This window comes from Sceloporus occidentalis, unplaced genomic scaffold, assembly GCF_023333645.1.
Source record: "Sceloporus occidentalis isolate IW3139 unplaced genomic scaffold, rSceOcc1.0.p SCAF_5, whole genome shotgun sequence".
In the NCBI taxonomy this organism is placed as follows: Eukaryota; Metazoa; Chordata; class Lepidosauria; order Squamata; family Phrynosomatidae; genus Sceloporus; species Sceloporus occidentalis.
Window position 1 is genome coordinate 39135625 of NW_028316985.1, and position 22218 is coordinate 39157842.

A 22218-nucleotide genomic window follows, 5' to 3' on the forward strand; every position below is an offset into this window, starting at 1 on the left:
GTGTTGTAAATATAAACATCACTTTGTATTTGAAAATAGGCAGTATAAATAGCCTGGAGGCACCAGATCATGTTCTTGGATGCTAAGCAGTGTTGGCCCTGGTTAGTATTTGGATGGGAGACCACGAATGAGCACCAGATGCTGTAGGCTACACATAAGAGAATTATTATTTGCCAGGAACTTGCAAAACTACCTCTACTATTTGTTGCCTAAGAAAACCCTAAACGTGACTTGAAGGCACAGGAAAATGCAGGTCTGTACACATACATGCGCCTGTACTCACACACAGCAGACAGAGTTAACCTTCAATCTGGCTGCATGCCCTTATAATGACAAAATAAAGTTTCAAGTATTATGTTCTGACACTAAGGTTTATAATTACCATGCGTGATCTTCATGAATGTGTATTTATGATATATAGACCCTTAAAAACTTTGTTCAAGAGAAGAGGGACGAAGACATTTGGAGAAAAATGACACTACAGCTAACACATTTGGAGAAATGGAACCAGGTGGCTAACAGAGATGAGCAAAGGTGTCCCTAAGCTTGAACTATTTATCTACATATGTATTTTATATCTAGCCTTTCTCCCAGTACAGGACCCAAGATGGATTATGTCAGTCATTAATTTAACTTGGTGTTGTTGAATCTCATTAATTCTGTTAATAATTGAAAGTTAACTTGGAAAAATTAACTATATACTGAAATCTCCCGTTAAAATTATTAGGACTTAGCTTTGCACAAAAAACGTGAAACAATTACAATTTATCTCTTCCATATGTAAATATTGAACTAGACAATATATTTCGTAAGATCCTAAATGTTGAACTAGATAATATTTTTAGATGTATTATGCTCCTAGTCAACCTCCTTAATGCAGATTTGAAAAAGTAACTCTTTTTCAAAAGTACAGTTACTAGCAAAAAGGAGATATGAAAAAGTAATGACATATACCTTGATTAATATCCTTGCTTCCATTAACTCTCCCTTCACTGGTGCAACAATAAGGAACAACATCAACTATTTTTGGTAGGAAATATTAGGAAATAATTTTTTTAAAAAATTTAAATATATTTTTAAAATATATTTTTCAGACTAAGATTCTTTGATTATTTAGAATACTTCATAAAGGAATCCACATAGCATGGAAGTTCACTCAACACTGACTTCAGTGGAAGGGAAATGTGGTATGTTGTTTTTTCTTTTTATAGAATTCTGGTAAGTTTCCCTAAATATAACATTGAAAGAAACAGTTGTATAAAGTATGCAAAGAACAGAAATCTATAACAAGTCTTGCTTAATTTTAATATTTTTACTATTTTGATTCTACAACTACTAGAGTTGCTACAACAGACTTTTATTTCCTCTTAAAAGCAATATAATGACAAATATATGGAAAAACCAATACATTCTTCCTTTGCTAATGTTGGCCATCTAGTCCTTTGAAAATCTACCTAGTGTGTGCCATATAATTTCTAAACTCTTGACTTCTTTGTTAAGTCTTTTAATTAGCCAATTAAGATGAACAGCATTAGTAAAAGTGTTGTCAATCTTGATATGGGGGGAGAAAGAGGTTTCCCTGCAGTGCCAGGAAATGCAACCATATTGCCTCCCCCTTGGAAGAGTCTTCAGAAAGGAAAAGACATTTCTTTCCATTCTCTCTCTCCCATGATGTGAAACACTTCACATTATCAAGAGTAACAGGTTTTCCCACTAATTCAGTGATTCTCACCAAAAAAAAAAAAAAAGTGCCTGGTAGTCATGAATGTACAAGGTCTAAATCCTCATACTTTTTGTGTTCATGATTGGATCTTTTTATAAGGTAGCCTATGTAGAGTAAAAAGGTATACTAAGGATTCTGAAAGAAAGAGGAATTATCCTTTCCCCTGTGACTCAGGGGAATTCAAGATTAAGAAGTGCTGCAATCTCATTTGTTTCTGGATTAAGCCCAAGTATGGAGATTCTTTTTGGACAGATTTATAAAAGGAAGTATTTTTAGATTAAAGCTCAATTATTTCCCTACTGCTGTTCTTGTTTCCATAATCAATGTTTATGTTCAATCATTTCTTTTATGTAAAGATATTTCACTAATGAAAGACTAGGCCTTCTAATATCCTTCAATATAGACTACTTTATATGTTGACATTTTGCTGTTGCCAAGTAGATAAATCCACTTGTATGTCCTGAAAACTCATACTATATAGAAATGAAATTTGATCATTGTATTGTAGAAACATGAATGTTTCTTCTGTGAACATATACAATCACCTACCTTTCCTAACCATATCCATGGGCAGAAAAATTCTCAAAATATACCAACAAAAAGAATAAATCATAACATAATATAATGTCATAATGTTGTTGTTGTGTGCCTTCAGGTCGTTTCCCACTTATGGTGACCCTTAGGCAAACCTATCACAGGATTTACTTGGTAAGGTTTATTCAGAGGAGGTTTGCTGTTGCCATCCTCTGAGGTTGAGAGAATGTGATTTCCCCCAAGTCAGCGCGTGCGTTTAACATGGCCAGGCTAGGATTTGAACCCTGGCCTCCAGAGGTGTAGTCCAACGCACAAACCATTACGCCACACTGGCTCAAGAAGAGATAATAGCGGATATGCAACTGCTGTTTTGGAGCCAGTAGGGTTGCTTGAGCACTAGATTAGGACAGGGTTCAAGTCCTTGCTCAGCCATGGAAACCCACTGAATGACCTTGGGCAAGTCACACTCTCACAGCCTCAGAGGAAGGCAAAGGAAAATCCCTCTGAACAAATCTTGCCAAGAAACCCCCATAATATGGCCTTGGAGTCACCATAGATTGAAAACGACTTGAAGGTTCACAACAAAATTGACCTTGTACCTAGTTTAACACGCCCAAAGACTAAATATATTTCCTTTGAAATCCAGGTTTCCTTGCAAAAATAATAATTGTATTTTAAAATTAAGATACTATTTTGACTAAAACTATACTGGATGAATGTGTCAAATAACTTATTTATAAGTGTTATTGTACAATCTGATATTCTTGTAAAAAAACCAAATCCAAATATTTGGAGAAATTAAATACAAGCGCATGCACGCCTCTATGCACACTATCTCTCTATCTATGAATGCACAAGTATTTAATCCTTTAAATGCCTGTGTGAATACAATAAAAGATAAACGGGTTTAAAACAAAGTAATTTGAAAACATAAAAGAATTTTAATAGAAAGTCTGGAAAGATATGCCTAATTTGTTTTCTTAGAATCAGCTGATTCCAACAACAAAATGGTGCCAAAACACAATTATTGCACTTTTACAAGAATATGATCTTTGACCTCGGAAGCATCACTTCTACAATCCTGTTTACATATGTAATACTTACCTTCTTCTGAAGTCAAAAACTAAACAAAAAATAAAACACTTCTGAGTAAATAATTACATTCGTCACATATTTCTACCTCTTTGACTTTCTTGAAAAACAAATACAAAAGAACAGAATTACTTCTTACCTCTGAATATGTAACATGTGACTCCTCCAAATTTGCTCATACAGATTAGCATACAGTCAGGCTAAACTGCTTTACAGAACATTTCGTCAGCCATTTTGAGACTGCACTGTTTCAGCTGTGCTGAAAGTGTGATTAAAATGGCTGCAGTGTGCCTTCAATGCCAGCCAGTAATAACACAGGAAAGTGTGAATCACTTGCCACAAAGCACCTCCCTCTTTATGCAGCAGTACAAACACAGGGGGCTATTAGTGCAAATGCTGCAGTCACACTGCAGTTTCTCAGAGCACAAGTGCTAACAGAGAAAACCTACCAGGCACAAAGACTGCCTCTGTGAACCAGCCGGTAGCTCAGGATATAACACTCCAATCCTGATCTGAGTCCAAGCAGCTGCAAGTCCATGTCACATATTATCTACTACAGGAATGAAGCCAAACATTATTGGCAGGCAGGGAATGCTACTCAGGAGGAGCCTTATTTGAGCTTCCCCCTAGCATTAGAAAAAACATTCAAGTGATTCTGAATCTACTGCAAAGGGGGAATAAAGTAATTGACTTTTCAATAACCAATCAACTGCAAGCCATTCCCTGCATGACTAGAAGATCCACAACAACCTTCTATTCGCATAAGAGTTTGCAAAGGTAGAAAATTGCTATAACATATTTTAGTCTTGCATAAGTACTTCTGCTGACTATTTGGGGCAACATTTGACCCATGAAGCTGAAAAAGGCAAAACGCATAAGAACAGAACAGAGTAATCTGGTGACAAAATTTCTCCCCTTCTATACCACTTGTCTGTCTTAATATAAATTACGTTAAGGGCCTTTTTTGGAAGGAGGTTTTTAAAGAGCACATATTCTATAAAGATTAAACATCTATCATCTCATAATAAACAGTTAAGAGGTTTGTTCTTCATGTTAGATAACTATTCAAACAAGCTTTCAGTAGACAGGAATAGGTAGATATTTTACCAACCTTCTTTTCAGGGCATGCATATTTTATTGCTGTGCATGAAGATAATTAATAATTATTCCAGAATTTTGCAATTACTCACAGTGCAAATCACCACCATAATCATTTACATAGTGCTTTCTCAGCATTCAAAACACTTCACATACATTGCCTTGGTAATCCCAATCCTTATTACCATCTCTGCACTGCACAAAATATACTGAGGTTGATATATAATGCTTTCATTTTGAAGCCAGCATGGTGTAGTGGTTTGAGTGTTTGACTACAATTCTGGAGACAAGGGTTCGAGTCCCACTCAACCATGAAACCCACTGGGTGTTGTTGGGCAAGTTACAAGCTCTCAGCCTCAGGAGAAAGCAATGGCAAACCTCCTCTGAAAAAATCCCTTGCAAAAAAAAAAATCCATGTGATACTGTCACAATAAGTCAGAAACGACTTGAAGGCACACAACACACACACACACACACACAACCCCACTATGTACCAGGTGTAACATTTGAAAAAGGGAGTTCCTGATTGTTGGTTCACATTCTTTGCCATCACACAATGCCAATACTGAGTTGCTATATAAAACAAAGTGTTAAAAATTAAATATATATGTGTGTGTGCGCGCGCGCACGCATGCAACCACACATGTATCTACACAAACACACAGACACAACCATTATTATATGGAAATAAGTAACCGAAGGAAGAATGTGAAACATCTCCTCAGAGAGCAAAAAAGGATGAAATCCACAGATGAATTATTAAAATCAGTGGTTTACTAAAACATCTTTTAGTTCTATCAGAATGTTGAGAAAGAATCCAAAACTAACCACAACACAATCACACCTTCAAAACCTATATAACAAAGCATGAGAGATTCCAGGTCTTTAGTTCTGAATTTCCATTAAAAGGAAAAATACTATTAGAGCTTGGAGATGGAGTGAGAACAATGCTCAAACCATTTTCACACCCGCCAATTATCTCCTGCAGTCTTCCACTCAGTTCTCCATTCCGCTCCTGCATGGCCAACCAGGATCCAGCTCTAAAAATGAAGGGCTGGAAAGGACAGGCAGCTTCAGCTGGGTTTGAGCCAGCATGGGGGCATAGCAATGCCCCCAAGTCGCCTGGATGTTGTGCCGGCAATTACATGTCAGGCAATTCCGGGGCTTTATGCTGCTCCTATTTGGGCCAGATTCTGGCTGGATTGGGGCCATGGCATGAGGTTGCCACGGCCCTAACCCAGCTCTCTGAGGGGCGGCTTGAAGCCACCCCTTCCGGTTGGTCTGTTTCATCCCAATGTAATATTTTTTATATTTTATAAGAGTGTTATATGTATTGATTTTAATAGTCTGTAACCCCGCTTCAATCCACTGGGAGAGGTGGGGAACACACAAATAAATTGTATTATTATTATTATTATCCCAAACTTAACTAAATGAGAAGACAACCTCAAGATCACATAAAGGCAGAAATTAGGACATATTACAAGTATCTTCTCCCTACACCACTGCTAACACCTCTCTGCACCTCTCCACACCATCTTCACATTCCACTTATGTCAGCAAACATGGTATTGGGACACATTTTTGACATGTTGCCCTTACTGGTAACTAAGTTGTCTTTGTCTGCCATTTCAAACTGTATGGTGTTTGCAATATTGTCTTCCCAATATGAGTTTTTAATGGCCTAGGGAATGTTCTTTAATACACTAAAAATGTGGACATAATGTATTTTGCCCAAATTTGTCATTTGATCTGGTGATGATGAGATTAATTTTAGAAATGATGATATCTGATTATGTTCTATGCCCAAACACCCTCCTGGAAGGGAAGCAGAAGAGAGGCAAGCAGAGATTGTCACCTAGACATCCCCTATGTGGAAACCTTATGTAGTAAAGCTTGCTGGTGCACACTGATTGCTTGTACATCGCAGAACCTAAGCCTGCAAATAGCTGCAGACATGCCCATAAAAGGCAATTCTAAAGCAGATTGCAGACCATCAGTCCGGGGGAGGGAGCATCCTCTCCTCTCCAATCAGCAAGAAGCAAAATATTCTTAAACTGGAGACTCGGTGAAGCTCAAACTATGCCCTTTGTAGTAAAGAACACCAGCACAAGGAAATGGAATAATGTCTAAAGATATATTCAGCAACAGTATTTTAAATTATCTGCTACTAGGTACTGTTTTCAAAAATATCTGTGTAAACACTATTTTACTTGCTTTTGACTAAGAAAATGTTCAGTTTCCTATCATATCCAATACCGAAATTCTGAATTTTTAACCAGACAATTTTGCTATTTAAACATTTGTTACTAATTTCACACTTAGGGGTTCAGTGTGAAAGCTTCCCTAAACTTTGGGACTTCAACGCTTTAGAAGAAATGTATACATATATGGGATGGATACGCTTAGTCTGCAATACCTAGACTACAATGCATTAGAAGCAGAAAAAGCTTTATATTCTTGGCTCGGAACTGCGTGATAAAATGGAATTAATGTCTAAAAACATACAACTCACTCCAACTTTTTGGCATGTCCATACAAGGAACAGCTCTGACATGTGACTGAGCTAGTTTCTCTGAACCAGATTTGAAGCAACTAGCACTACTAAATGGGGCTGCCCAGAATAAAGAGATTCAGAGAGAATGGAGATTCTAGATTAAATTACTTTTGAAATACTGCTCTACACAAAAATGCTTATTTTTATCTTCTTTTCTACCCATGGTAATTGATCCTAAAGCAAATTTTTATTTCCTCACTGGAAAGATGGCTGCCCTAACACAAAATGGAAGCACACTGTGGCACGTTTCCTCAATCATGCTGCATTTCAAAGATGAAGAACTGTATAGAAAACATCTGAATCATTACTATGGAAGATACTGAGCTCACTAACAAATTGTTAGTCCTTTTCTACAACATTCCCATTTCAGCTGCAACTTTAAGTCAGAGCTGCTTTGTGTCCTGTGAAAAATGCAGCTAAGGGAGAGTTGACAAAATCAGCATGGCTTGTTACGGAGAGAATATAAACTGGGTATAGGGATAAGGTTTTACATAGGATTTGCACACAATGGGATGTAACTTGGCTTTCCCATATTGAGAATGAATGTCTGAAGGTGGCTTGTTATAGAAGGTCTACCTTATAGAATTTACATTTCTTTACCACTTATCGATGAACTCAGCATTCTCTCTAAGCAGTTTACAAACAGTAAGACAACCCCCCCCCCAAAAAAAAAAAAAGCTCAGTACTCTTTTACCGACCTACGAAAAGATGGAGGGCTGAGTCAACCTTGGAGCCCTGGGATTGAATTTACAACAATGTGGCTGCAGTACCAGCATTTAACCACCACACCACAATGGCCCCTTATATCCAAGTGTTTGGGGCACCAGAAGAAGGACTAGATTGCCCTTTGCATGAGAGTTATGGCTATTTTCTTGACCAAGAAAACAGGACAGTCATGTAACATCTGTTTACTAATCTTCTTTATAAAAATCATAAGGTCGAAATTTTAAAAATTCATGAGAGAATATTTTTGTTCCAAGAACTTCTCAGTGCACTATATTATTTCAAGCAATATTCAATCCAGCCCAGCTTGCTATCAGCAAGCAGTGATGCAAAATGAAGCAAGCCATAGGATGGTTCCACTACCCTCCTCTCCTCCACCTCCATATATAATTTATTAAGGAATGACAAGCATTCCAAAATAAACTGCATGTGTGAGATAAATTAATGAACACCTATTACACCTGTCAATATTCAGATTTGAACCAAACACTTTGAGTGGTTTTATGCCAGTCACTCCCACAATGTAATCAACCACACAGGGATGTTATATGGATGAAATGCAATAATCTCATTTATGTCTGAGCTCCCTTGGAAGAAGAGCAGAATACAAAAATGATTTTAAAAAATCACTGAATGATGTATTATACATGGCAGTAAAATAGCATCATAATGGGCTCAAGAACGAAAGCATTCTTCAACACTGGCAACACTGGCTAGGACTGCTGGGAATTGAAGTTTAACAACAAATGAAGGCAACACTATGCACATTCTTGAACTAAATGAACACAGAGTTTCTTTTTATAGACATTGGGTCAAGTTGCATATATGCATGAGACCTCCAAGTCACTCTTTCCTCAACTATCCTGATCAGCTCCTGCAGATCCATGTCCTTTGGTTCTCTGATTGAGCCTATCCATCTGGAACCCCATCTTCCTCTTTTCCTATTGTTCTCCACTTTACAAAGTCCTGTTCTTCTGTTTTCTTGACTGCAGTCTCAGCTATGATTGAGTCCATGTATGGAAAATTGAACTCTCTTGATCTTTTCATCATCTACTTTAAAATTATGTAGATCATCTGTGGGCATAATGTTTGTTTTCTTGATGTTCAGCTGTAAAACTGCCTTTCTACTTTCTGCCTAGACCTTTTTAAATAATCTTTCCATATCTCTAGTAATTCAGTTAGTATTATGGTATCATCTGCGTATCTTATATTGTTGATGTTCCTTCCTTCAAGTATCACACCTCCCTCGTCTGAGTCCATTACTGCTTCTCGTATGATGTTCTCGGCACACAAATTAAATAGAATAACAGAATACAGCCTTGCCTGACCCCTTTTCCAACTGCAAACTGTTCTGTTTCTCCTTATTCTGTCCTAACAGTTGCCTCTTGCCCTAAGTAAAGGGCTATCAAATGTTATGGCACACCCATTTCTTTAAGAGCAACCCACAGTTTCTCATGATCTTACAATCCAATGCTTTACTATAGTCTATAAAACACAGGCTGATCTTCCTTTGAAACCCCTTAGTACATTACATTATTCGGGGTATGTTTGCAATATGACCCCTAGTGCCTCGTCCTTTCCTGATCCCTGTCTTGGACACCTGGCAATTGTTGCTCCACATATCGTAAGAGCCTTTGTTGTAGAATTTTTAGTATCAGCTTGCTTGCATGAAAAATTAATTCAATGATTCTGTGATTACTGCACTTCCTGGTGCTTCCTTTATTGGAGACTGGAATGCATACTGAACGTTTCCAGTCTGTGGGCGATTCTTTGGTTTTCCATATTTTAGTTAGAACAACAATAGATTCTGTCTCTGTAGCTTGGGGCAACTGTATTGCTATGCCATCAGTTCCTGGAGATTTATTTCTCTCAAGTGCTCTGAGTACAGCTCTCACTTCACTTTTTAATATTTGAGGTTCATCCTCATATGAATCTGTCATCAATTTGCCTACTTTGTATATTTTTTCTGTTTATAGTTTCCATTTTATTTTTATTTTTTTCTTGGCCATGTAATGTTTATGTTTCCTTGCTGGTCATAAAGTATCTTCTCTTTTGGCTTAAAATTTTCCTTGATTTCTCCAATTTTGCTGAAGAGGTCTCTTGTTATTCCTTTTCCCCCCATTAGTTTCTATTTTATTGTATTGATTATTATAGTTCTCCTTCTCCCTGAGTAAAAATCCTTGTACATTTTCATTTAGGGTTCTGGTCACCATTCATTTTTGCTTCTTTTCTGTCCTTGACTGCTTGTAGGGTTTTGTCCGTCATCAGTTGAAGCTTTTCTTTCTTTTTGGCTACAAAAGTGTCTTTCTGCTCTCCTCTGTAACAATATTCCTGGCTCAATTAGACTTAATATTGCAAATCTGGTTTTCACATCGTCTTTAAATTCTTCAGTGATGATTTCCAGGTTGTATGTTGTATTTTGGCATGATTGTGGGTTTACTGTTATTAACTTCATTCTAGCTTTTGTTGTTAGTCTGATCTGTGCCACAGTCTGCTCCTGACCTTGTTTTTGTGGAAAGAATTGAGTTTCTCTGATTCTGATATTGGCAGTTAAGTAATGTCTATGCATAGAGTCTCTGAAGATTAAGCAATAATCTTGAGTATGATGAAAAACTAAGCTTTTAAATTTAGAACGATAAACAGTCATCTGAATTATTTGTTATAGCTGCTGTACTTTTTTTCTTTTTAGAATCATAGAATCATAAGAGTTGGAAGAAACCACAAGGGCCATCCTGTCCAACCCCCTGCTATGCAGGAAATATAAATCAAAGCATCACCGAAAGATGGCCATCCAGCCTCTGTTTAAAGACCTCCAAGGAGGGAGATTCCACTACACTCCGAGGGAGTTTGTTACATTGTAGAACAGCCCTTACTGTTAGGAAGTTCCTCCTAATGTTGAGCTGCAATCTCTTTTCCTGTAGCTTGCATCCATTGTTCCGCATTCTAGTCTCTGGAGCAGCAGAAAACAAGCTTGCTCCCTCCTCAATATGACATCCCTTTAAATATTTCAATAGGGCTATCATATCACCTCTTAATCTTCTCTTCTCCAGGCTAAACATTCCCAGCTCCCCAAGTTGTTCCTCATAGGGCATGGTTTCCAGACCCATCACCATTTTGGTCGTCCTCCTTTGGACATGCTCCAGTTTCTCAACATCCTTTTTAAATTGTGGTGCCCAGAACTGGACACAATATTCCAGGTGAAGTCTGACCAGAGCAGAATAGAGTGGCACTATTACTTCCCTTTATCTAGACACTATACTTCTATTGATGCAGCCTAAAATCACATTGGCCTTGTTAGCTGCCACATTGCACTGTTGAATCATGTTCAATTTGTGGTCTACTCGGACTCCCAGATCCATTTCACACATAGTCTCGTTCAGCCAGGTGTCCCCGATCCTATATCTGTGCATTTCATTTTTTCGCCCTAAGTGCAGTACCTTACATTTCTCCGTGTTGAAATTCATTTTGTTAGTTTTGGCCCAGCTTTTTAATCTATTCTGAAGTTTAATCATTCTGAAGTTTGATCCTGTCCTCAGAGGTATTAGCTACTCCTCCTAATGTGGTGTCATCTGCAGATTTGATAAGTATGCCCCCAATTCTGTCATCCAAGTCATTGATAAAGATGTTGAATAGCACTGGGCCCAGGACAGAACCCTGTGGGACCCCACTGGTCACTTCTCTCCAGGATGAAAAGGAGCCATTATTGAGCACCCTTTGGGTTTGGCCGATCAACCAATTACAAATCCATGTAACAGTTACTTTGTCTAGCCCACATTTCACTAGCTTGTTTGCAAAAATGTCATGGGGAACCCTGTCAAAAGCCTTAGTGAAACCAAGTTATACTATATCCACAGCATTCCCTTCATCTAACAAGCTGGTAATTTTATCAAAAAAAGAGATTAGATTTGCCTGGCATGACTTCTTTCTTTGAAACCTGTATTGACTTTTTGTGATTATGGCATTGCTTTCTAGATGTTCACAGACTCTCTGTTTAATGATCTGCTCTAGAATCTTTCCTGGTATGGATGTCAGACTAATTGGATGATAATTGTTGGGATCTTCCTTTTTCCCTTCTTTGAAGATGGGGACAACATTTGCCCTCCTCCAGTCCACTGGCACATCTCCTGTTCTGCAGGAGTTCTCAAAGATTATTGCCAATGCCTCCGATATTACATTTGCCAGTTCTTTTAATACCCTTGGATGTAATTCGTCTGGTCCTGGAGATTTATATTCATATAGATTTACCAGATATGCCTATGCTATCTCTTTACTTATTCTGTGCTGAAATTCCCCTATTCTGTCCTCTGCTCCATTATCTTCAGGTTGAGCACCCTTTTCTTTTTCTGAGAAGACTGAAGCAAAGAAGGTGTTGAGTAATTCTGCCTTTTCTCTGTCCCGTTAGCATTTTGCTATCTTCTCCACGCAGTGACCCTACCGTTTCCTTCTTCTTCCTTTTGCTGTGGACATATAAAAAAAAAAGCCTTTTTGTTGTTCTTAACCTCTCTAGCAAGCCTGAGTTCATTCTGTGCTTTAGCTTTTCTGACTTTACCTACATGTGCTCGCTATTTGAATTCCTCTTTGGTGATTTCCCCGTTTTTCCATTTCTTATACATGTTCCGTTTAAAACTTAGCTCAGTTGAAAGTTCCTTAGTCATCTATCCTGGTTTCTTGAGACATCTCCCATTTTTCTTCCTCATTGGAACTGTTTGAAACTGTGCCTTCAGTATCTCCCAATTGAGAAACTCCCATCCATATTGAACTCCCTTCTCTTTTAGTATTCCTGACCATGGGATCGCCCCCAGTATTTCTCTAAGTTTACTAAAACCAGCTTTCCTAAAGTCTAGAACGCGTGCCTGACTATGCCTGGCTTCTCCTTTCCACTGTATAACAAACTCCAGGAGAACATGGTACTTCCACCTAAGGATCCCACCCCTTGCACTCCATTAACTAGGTCATCCCTGTTGGTTAGGATCTGATCCAAAATAGCTGATCCCCTTGTTGCCTCTTCCACCTTTTGGACAATGAAATTATTTCCAAGGCAAGTGAGGAATTTGCTAGACCTTGAGGATTTGGCTGAGTTTGACTTCCAGCAATTATCAGGATAGTTGAAGTCACCTATTACTACTACATCTCTCCTTTCTGAGTGTGTGGTCATCTGTTCTAAAAAGGCATCATCCAATTCCTCCATTTGACTTGGGGGTCTGTAGTAGACTCCCACAATAACATCCCTGTTGTTTCCCTCCACAAAGGAAATACTATAATAATTTATTTAATTATATCCCACATCGCACAATAGACCATTACTTTGTAATATTTTATAGTTCTAAGTGGATGGATTTCTAAAGCTAGGAGGGGGGCTCAAATAAGTCTCCTCCTGATTAGCATTCACTGCCTGCCAATAATGGCTGGCTTTATTCTTATAGTTCATCAGAACCCATTCGTTGGGACTGATCAATGCCTGAAAAGAAGAAGGACTTGGCAATGTTGTACGTACCCTAATTTACATGACATAACAAATAAAATGATACCCAATTACTATGTCAGATATCAATTACATAGCAGTTCAAAAGTCAGAAGAAATTATATAAAATGATATAAATTGGTCATGATTCTCTCAATGCCACTTAATAAGAATCTTGCATTTCTCCTCTATAGGCTGGGTATCTGGCATTGTATTAATCATGTTGCTAATCAATATTATTTTCATATACGGTACTGAAGAAATGGGAACGTTTTGTAGGTAAATAGAGAATCATTCAGAAAGGAAAGAGGGGTGCCTGTTTGAAAAATAAGGATGTCTCCTACCTCCTCCAGGATGTTACTTGAAGGACAGGCTGACCATGGCACTCTTACTGATGACATCTATTCATTTTAAGTATTTAGATCTATCCTGTCTCTCAATGTTGCTTAGAAGAAGCTTTGTCATATAAGAAGTGCCTGTTACTTTATTTTCTGGACTAAAAATAACCTAGCTATTAGAATATATGGGCTTCTGTGAGCTTCACACTTAGGATACTATGAAGAATACTTTTCTAAAGGTGTTTGATTAAATGTTTCAGTAACTCATGAGTATGCTTTAGCCCCTGTACTTAAATGTAGCTTTTACATTTTTAATTTTTTGAAATGTATACTGATTATTAAGATTTTACAAATTATTGATTTTGTTTATTTTCTGTCTTGAAGTTGCTTTCAAGGAAATGACTGGGATATAAGCTTCTCAATAACTGAACACTAGGCAGACTTTAAGCTTTCAAACCCACTCATGTGAATTAAACTGTTTTCTGTTACAACAAGGTCTGATTTCTGTATTTTAGCAATCACTTCCTAAAAGACCTCATACTAATACATTACAGAAACCTGAAATACCTTTCCATCATGAAGCTATTTAATTTTCATTAGGACTTTTCCTTAAAGGCATTTATTTACTATGCAAACTGAAAACCACGACAGAAATATAAAGATTTTTAATAAAGTGTATAATTCTGGTCCTGTACAGTTCTGAAAATTAAAATCATTCTAGTCCCAGTACAGAAGGGACATTTATATTAGTAGCTTTTTGTGGGTGAAATGAGGCCAATGCCTCATTTCTGAATTTTTTTTACTGCACTTGAACATATTATATTACAAGGCATTATGCTTATGCTTTAAGACTGATCTAAATAACCAATTTTACAACTTATTATATTACTGCACAAAATCAAAACAGAAACAATATTTTTTTAAAAATGTAACATTAGGCTTTAATCTCTTTCAAGGTAGTATTAGCCATGTTTTATGAGCAGTGTACTATTAAATATTAATTTTTGGTTTTTTCCGCATTACTTTTTGAAATCATTTTCTAAAAAAATGTGAATACAAAACTGCCCACAATCCTTTAGATGAATCCCCCAGAACAATGTTTAGACATAAATAATGCTTGCTGCACAATTTTTGGGAAAACAAAACTAAACATTATTACCAGATATTACCAGAAGTTACTTACTATAAAATTTCTATAAAATACACAAGGTATTTCAGGTTCTTAAAGTGGCAAACAAAAATGTAATTGCTAAAGCAGTACTGCATGTTTCATTCCAGCCAACTTAAAAAAGAAAAAGAGAAAAACAGCCCCCTCTGCTTCCAGAATTTCCACATTTGTGTGAGGGATCAGTCCAACAAACACTATGAATGTTTCTGAAGATCAATAATTGAAGTAGCTGCCTTGATACTGATATCTCCCCAACCTGCTCTAACAGAACAAACTAATTCAGCTAAATCTGGAATCTTCAGTACAATTCTCACAGTTGCAATGACACTTGTGAAGAGAAGGCTTCTGTTTTTGTCCACAAAATATTTAATCTCTTTTTCTCTACTCAATGTCTCCCCTACAGTCAGAAATGGAAAAGAAATGATCTCAACTGTGGAAAATCACAGAGCTGAGTGTAAAGACAATCTATAAGTAAGACAATCTATATCCTTTCACATTCCCTGTTAACCCTGTGTATTTTCCAAGATGAGACTAGTACCAGGAAAGCATAGAAAAAAACTAGTGTGACTGAAAGGGAAAAGTATGTGCTCCCTTAATTTTTTTTTTTTATAAAGAAAACAGACAGGAACAGCCTGACCTGATTTGGGGTAGACTGGGGAAAGGACAGAAAGTCAACTGGGAATTGCAAGAAAAAGAGAGATGCATGTCTGTCTTCCTACTATATTTTTCTTCCCTCCCAGTCTCCCCACCCAGGATCTGTCTCCCCCTCCGCTCCAGTTCTCTTCCTCCCGCTTGTTTATTTTCTTTCTCTGAGTCTGGAGTTTCTGCTGTGCTTTATTCCTTTTTTCTCTTTCTCTGGGTCTAAGTCTGCTTGCATCCTGAGAGAGAGTAGTGGTGGAGCTGACTAATACATGAAGAGACAATGTTAGTTTTTTGTGTGAATTAGGTGTTCTACTCAAGCAAAAGACTGGATTTAAAGGAGTGGCTTAGCGTTGCAGGATTCAGATCCTATCTCTGTTATATTCATTTCTGCAGGTAGGTTACTCTCTGCTTCATCAGTTATCAGTCTATGTTCACTGAAAATGCGCCAATGGTAGCAGCCATTTTGTTATAGGTACCCACAGCAGTCTGAACATTCAAATGTACACACTGGTTCAGAAAAGTTTGGGAACACTGCTGTAATTAACCAGACAGTCTCAACAAGGTCCTACTCGCTGGGAACTGTAGTTTTTAAATAAAAGACTGCTGTTATAAAATAAAATTCAGCTGCTGATATTCTCAGAGGCAAAATGGAAGTCTGAAGTTGCACAACCCATACAATAGGTACATGGAATGCAAGAAGAAGGAGTCAGAGAAATCAAGAGGTTGTAAAACTAGAAACTGAATGAGCAAACATTACAATATTTGCAATGAGCAAGCTAAACGAAAGGAATAGCACATTTACAGTGTCAGGTAACTGCACAGTCTTTAACTTGGAACATGAAAATCTAGTAAGTGAAATGACATTAATAGTGAGCTGAGACATAGCTGAGATGTAGTAAAAACAGCCAGGGACATAATGCAAAGTCTGACCAAATAACAATACAGTTGGCCCTCCTTATCCAGGGATTCAAGCATCCACGGCTTGAAAATATCCAAAAAAGGATAAATTCCAAGTATCAAATCTTGATTTTCCCATTTTATATAAGGGGCACCATTTTGATATGCCATTGTATTTAATGGAGCCCTGGTGGCGCAGTGGTTAAATGCCTGTACTGCAGCCATTCACTCAAAACCACAAGGTTGCGAGTTCAAGACCAGCAAAAGGGCCCAAGCTCGACTCAGGCTTGCATCCTTCCGAGGTCGCTAAAATGAGTACCCAGACTGTTGGGGGCAAATTAGCTTACTTGCTAATTAGCTTACTTGCTGTTCACCGCTATGATCTTTGGAATAGCGGTATATAAATAAAACAAATTATTATTATTATTATTATTAATGGGACTTGACATCCACGGATTTTGTTACTCACACTGTAATATTGCAGCAAAATCCCATCAATATAATCATAATCCAGGTTTATGCTCCAAATGCAGAGGCAAAGGAGGAAGAAACTATAAGATTCTATGCTGGACTCCAAGAAAAAAAAAAGCACTATCACTTACCAAAATAAGAAATATTGATAATTACAGGTGATTGGAATGCAAAAATAGGAAATAGAGCAAAACTAAAAATATTGAAGAGTTTGGCCTATGATCAAGGAATGAAGCAATAAAGAGACTTAATGAATTCTATGAGGGTAATAGTTTTTTCAGGGAATTGAATAATGACGGTATATGAGAACATAACTGGACAGCCAATATAGAAATCAAATAGACTACATAATTGGAAGTAGATGGGGAACCTTTATCCTTGCTGCAAAAACAAAACAAAACCAGGAGACGATTGTGGCATAGATCATGAACTATCAACAATAAAATGAAAAGCAAGAGAGGGAGAGAGAGAGAGAGTAAAGTTTAACACTGAATCACTGTAGCAAAATACAATTTAATGAACATCCCTATAGAATTTAAAAAAACATGTAAATACCAGTATTAATCTTAATTGACTAAGAGCCAAAGGAACTCTGGTTTGAAGTCATGGACATTGTCAGGAAAGAATGGGAAAAGACACTATCTCCACCACTCAAAAAAGAAATGCAAGTCTTGTCCAGCGACAGACAAAACTATTCAAAAGATTAAGCCAGAGGTGAGGCACAAAAGTAGAAGGTGACAGAAATTAAGATCAGAATCCTGAAGACAATTGTTTGAGATTTAAGTATCGAGACAAACAGAATCAATGGGGAAAAGAAGAAGAGGACAACAAAGAAGGTAGAACAGACCTCTTCCACAAGAGCCAACGGTTAAAGGGAAAGTGAAGATTCTACATATCAGACCAATTTTTTTTTTGGGGGGGGGGGAATCCATATGTACAATACAACATAAAAATGAATACAAACAATACTCTTAAGAACTATATAAAAGAAATGATGGGCACCTAAAGCAGCTAATTAACTGGGTCATCATAAGAAACTGACTAGATAGGTATTAACAATTTCTGGAAAACCTAGGGTTCCCCCCAAACTTGTCAATACCTCCTTCTTCCCTGCAGACCAAGCTTTTTCTTCATATAGGGACAGGTACTTTGAGCTCTGAGTTTGTTATTTTGATATATATGAAAATGATGATTAAATAGTTCATAGCTCACATTTTCATTCATCAAAGATTGATGACAAACTTTAAATTATGATAAAATCATAATTACACGGGCCCTGAACAGTGTGGTCAGATACCAAGTGAAGTTTATTTGCAGATGTTTAGTGCAAACAAACATTACACTATAGGTTTCTAATACACAGTGCATATAGATTTATAACCCATTTTGTTTTATTTTATTACATGACAGACAAGACTTTCATTATGTCATTGATCATCCCTCTCTCTCCTTTCTTGGGGTGGTGGTACTGTTGATAGCGGCAATTTTAATAAGTTAAAATTATAATAATCAATGTATCTTTTTTGAGGATACAAGAACATGAGTTTACTAATACAGTGTGCCTGTGAAAGCCGTGCTGGGAAAAGGGGCGGTGCACCCCATAAGGGGTAATGACAGTTGAGGCCATAGTGTGTGTGCACCGCTGCATGCACGAGCCCCATTCATTTAAATGGGACTCAAGCATACGTGGAATCCCCTTTACGCGGGGGGGGGGGGGGGAGAACAGATCCCCTGCATAAAGGAAAGGTGGACTGTATGTCCAACTAGGACAGACACCCAGGAAATTAAAAGTACCTTTTTGTGGCTTTTTTGGACTGTATGGCCATTTTCTGGAAATGTTCATTCCTGACGTTTCACCAGCATCTGAATGCTGGCATGGAAGTGAGTGGGGTATATATATGCTGTGTGACCCTTGGTTGAGAGGAAGTGATTTACATGTCAATCTGTGTGTTCATCTGTTGTTGAAGGGCAAGGCCTCAGGGTGTCTATTTAATTAGCGATCCATTGTCTGTTGCGAAAACCCCCCAACCCTGGGTGGTTTTCATTTGCATTGTTCAGCTGGGTCTAGATTTTGGTGTTTTTCGGGACTGGTAGCCGAACTTTCTTTACTTTAAGGGTTTCTTCTTTTCAGTTGAAGTTGTCTAGGTGTTTGTGGATTTCAATGGCTTCCCTGTGTATTCTGAACTGATATACAACTTCAACAGGAAAGAAGAAACCCTTGAAGTAAACAAAGTTTGGCTACCAGTCTCGAAAAACAACAAAATCAAGACCCAGCCCATGCAAATGAAAATCACCCAGCAGACAATGGATCACTAACTGAATAGATATCCTGAAGCCTTGCCATTCAGCAATACACCAACACAGAGATTAACATGTAAATCACTTCCTCTCAACCCAATGGTCACACAGTATATATACACCCCACTCTTCCATGCCAGCATTCTCTGAAGATGCCAACCACAGATGCTGGCAAAATGTCAGGAATAAACGTTTCCAGAACACGGCCACATAGCCTGAAAAACCCACAAAGAACTATAGATGCCGGCTGTGAAAGCCTTCGACTTCACAAATTAAAGGTTACTTATAAGGAAGATTTTTCTTCTTGTTCTGTGATGCAGTTTAGAAAAAATAAACAGTAGCACAAATATTTCAGGGTACTCAGGGTGTTCTGACATTTCAGAATTAAAACAATTTGACTTTAATTGCCATGACTCTAGTCTACAGAATACTGGGGTTTGTAGTTCCATGAGGCACCTGCCTGACAGAACAGGTTGAATACCTCACCAAATCACAAATCCCAATATTCTGTAGGATAGTCATGGCAGTTAAAGCAGTGTCGAATTGCTTTGATTATACAGTGTGAATACACCCTCAGAAGAGATTCCAAATTTTTCTGATATTCTCCAGACTATAAATAATGAATAATAAAAAATTGACTGCCTACAGTTTAACAAACAAAACCTATTTCCATTAAAGATACTGATAGGTAAGATAGTCTTTCCGCTCTCTCTTTAGTTTAGGAATAAACCAAACATATCTTTCTTCCTCTCCATGTGTGTGTATATGTGTGTAAAAAACCCCAAACAAGTTCAAATCCCATCAGTATTGTGGAATATTTGGATCAAAAGTCAACTGGTCCATTTGAACATAATTAGTTTCATTTGCCTCTTCAACTAGAAAGCAATTCTCATTGTAATTTCACTCTGAAATTGAGAAAACATCTCATCATTATATTATTATTATGCTTTATTTATATAGAGCTGTAGATTTGCACAGCGCACAATTAGCTGACTGAAACATACCAATCTTGTTCAGATGGAAAACATTTTAAAGGTATAACATTGTTCAAACATTATCTCCTGACTAAAAGACTTAATATTGATTAAAAAGTCTAACCAACAGCACAAAATTGTTGGAAATAATAAATGGAAATATACAATATTTGCTGCTCTGAAGAATATATACATGGAAAACAAACTTTTATGCACAAGACATTTTAACAGTGTTTATAAATGATACTTCCACCTTATTTTTGCAGTAAGTATTGTGCACTGCTAACTATGAATTCATTGTTTAAATGTATATAACCTTCCCCAGTGTTGAAATATATATATGTTAAAAGTAAAAAAGTTTTAATGATAATGTAACCAGCATAAAAACTGCTGTACATAATGAACTCTTCTCTCAGTGTCAGGTAACTCAGAGGCCTCATACTGAACAACACAAGACATATATCTTGTTGTGTTTATTTATACAACTAAAAGTGAATTGGTATATTTAGTTGAAACTTAACTATTTACAGTTTGTAATTACAAACCAACTTCCCTAAATTAAAATGAAGTGCCCACATGCACAAACAGTGGATAAGATCCAGTAGTGATCTTGCTGCTTTCTTCAGAATTGATGATCCCCTCCCTTCCTCCTGCAACTCTCAAGCACACACTTAAAAACCTGCTCTGGAGGACTGGAAAACCTACAAGAGCAATAGTTTTTTGTGGTTTTTTGTGCTATGTGGCCATGATCTATAAGAGTTGGTTTCTGATGTTTCGCCAGCATATGGTGAAACATCAGAAACCAACTCTTCTAGAACATGGCCACATAGCCCAAAAAACCCACAAAAAACTTGGATGCCAGCCATGAAAGCCTTCGACTTCCCACCAGAGCAAGTTTGGGGCACCGCAGAGGATTACTTTATGAGCGAGGGAGAATCCCAATTCTGTTAGAACTGGATATCAAAGTACGCTGTTGGATCTTGGTTCCAAGGCTATGAATTTTCTCTACACAGAAACAGTGCACACAGTTTTGCCTGGGTTCCACTTGCTTTGTGCACACATTCACCACCCGCTTTAAGAAGAAATAAGATGTATGCACTTCCTGTTTCCATGCAACTTCCTCTTATTTCTCAATCAAAGAACTAAAAAGAATGTGGTCTAGGTATAAGTACAGGCCTGCTTTCTGCCTGTAACAACTTGAAACATGGTTCCTGTGTATGAAGGTGTGGAGAGGACATTGTAGGCCTTATGGTGGAATTACTCCATAAGTGGCCAGTCTCCTAACTGTACACTGAAGGACTGAATTCATTTTTAGACTGGTAAGAAATAGCATTTTAAAACTCAACAAAATCATATTTAGCACTATAGAAAGTTTTCACCTTAAGATTATGTAACAGCACATCTCAACATTATCTGACTTTGCCTTTGTAAATATACTAATAGAATTATGTTAGAACGTCTTTACCAAAACATAAAAATGTACGGTTTTTAAAATTACATAAATAAGGACTCAATAATATAAAATTCATCAACAGAAAAAACCTGGGGGGGGGGGGGGGACACTACATAGTACTATCCAGTCTTTAAAAAATTCTGCAATATAAAACCAAGCAGATCTTCCTTTCTCCAAACCTTCATTTACCTGATAACTGCAAGCTTCTATGTGATATGAAACTGCAAGTTTTTCTTTCATGCCTAAGAATTTGGAGAAGCATGCCAAGCTCTACTTTCCCCTGCCTTGGAGTCTGGCATGGCACTTCTGCCTACAACATTATGGTGATATTTTTTCTGGCCCCTATTGAAACCATACACACTTGCACGGCCGTCTTGGATCAACAAAAACATATTGTACAGCTACTTACCAAAATTAGGGATTTATTAGTTAGATCTTTTTGGGATCATGGATTCCATTGAGGATCTGATAAAAAGGTGTAAATCTCACCCCCCATTGGAAAGCATATTAAAAATACAGGCCCAAAGGGGGAAAATCATTTTAAAACCTGTTTCAGGCCCCCTGAAGCCCATCCATGAACCCTCTAGGGATCCATAGCCCACACATTAAGAAACCCTGATAGAGATTATGTAGAAATTATGCAGATCAATAAAGGGACCCTATCTTTCAGCCTGGCTTCTCACCTACAGGAGTCTGCAGTAAATGCCATATATATATAACATGGCAGAAAATTAGGAGGTCATTGCTCAGTGATCACTTCTTTCTCTGGGCGTTTTAGGTCCGCCAGCA

The 22218-nt window shown here is 37.5% G+C and overlaps 1 protein-coding gene across 4 annotated transcripts in view; it reads right to left on the reverse strand.

Moving 5' to 3' along the window:
- Nucleotides 1-22218, reverse strand: part of ATF7IP (activating transcription factor 7 interacting protein) — a 171147-nt gene that overhangs the window by 92293 nt on the left and 56636 nt on the right. For 2 of the 4 annotated variants that reach the window (XM_089523783.1, XM_089523784.1), the window contains exon 1: nt 3489-3638. The exons of the other annotated variants lie outside the window; for them this stretch is intronic. In XM_089523783.1, coding sequence (XP_089379909.1) covers nt 3489-3505 — 17 coding nt within the window. In that variant the 5' untranslated portion in view covers nt 3506-3638. Of the gene's footprint in view, nt 1-3488; nt 3639-22218 lie in introns of those variants that run through there. 4 annotated transcript variants of the gene reach the window in all.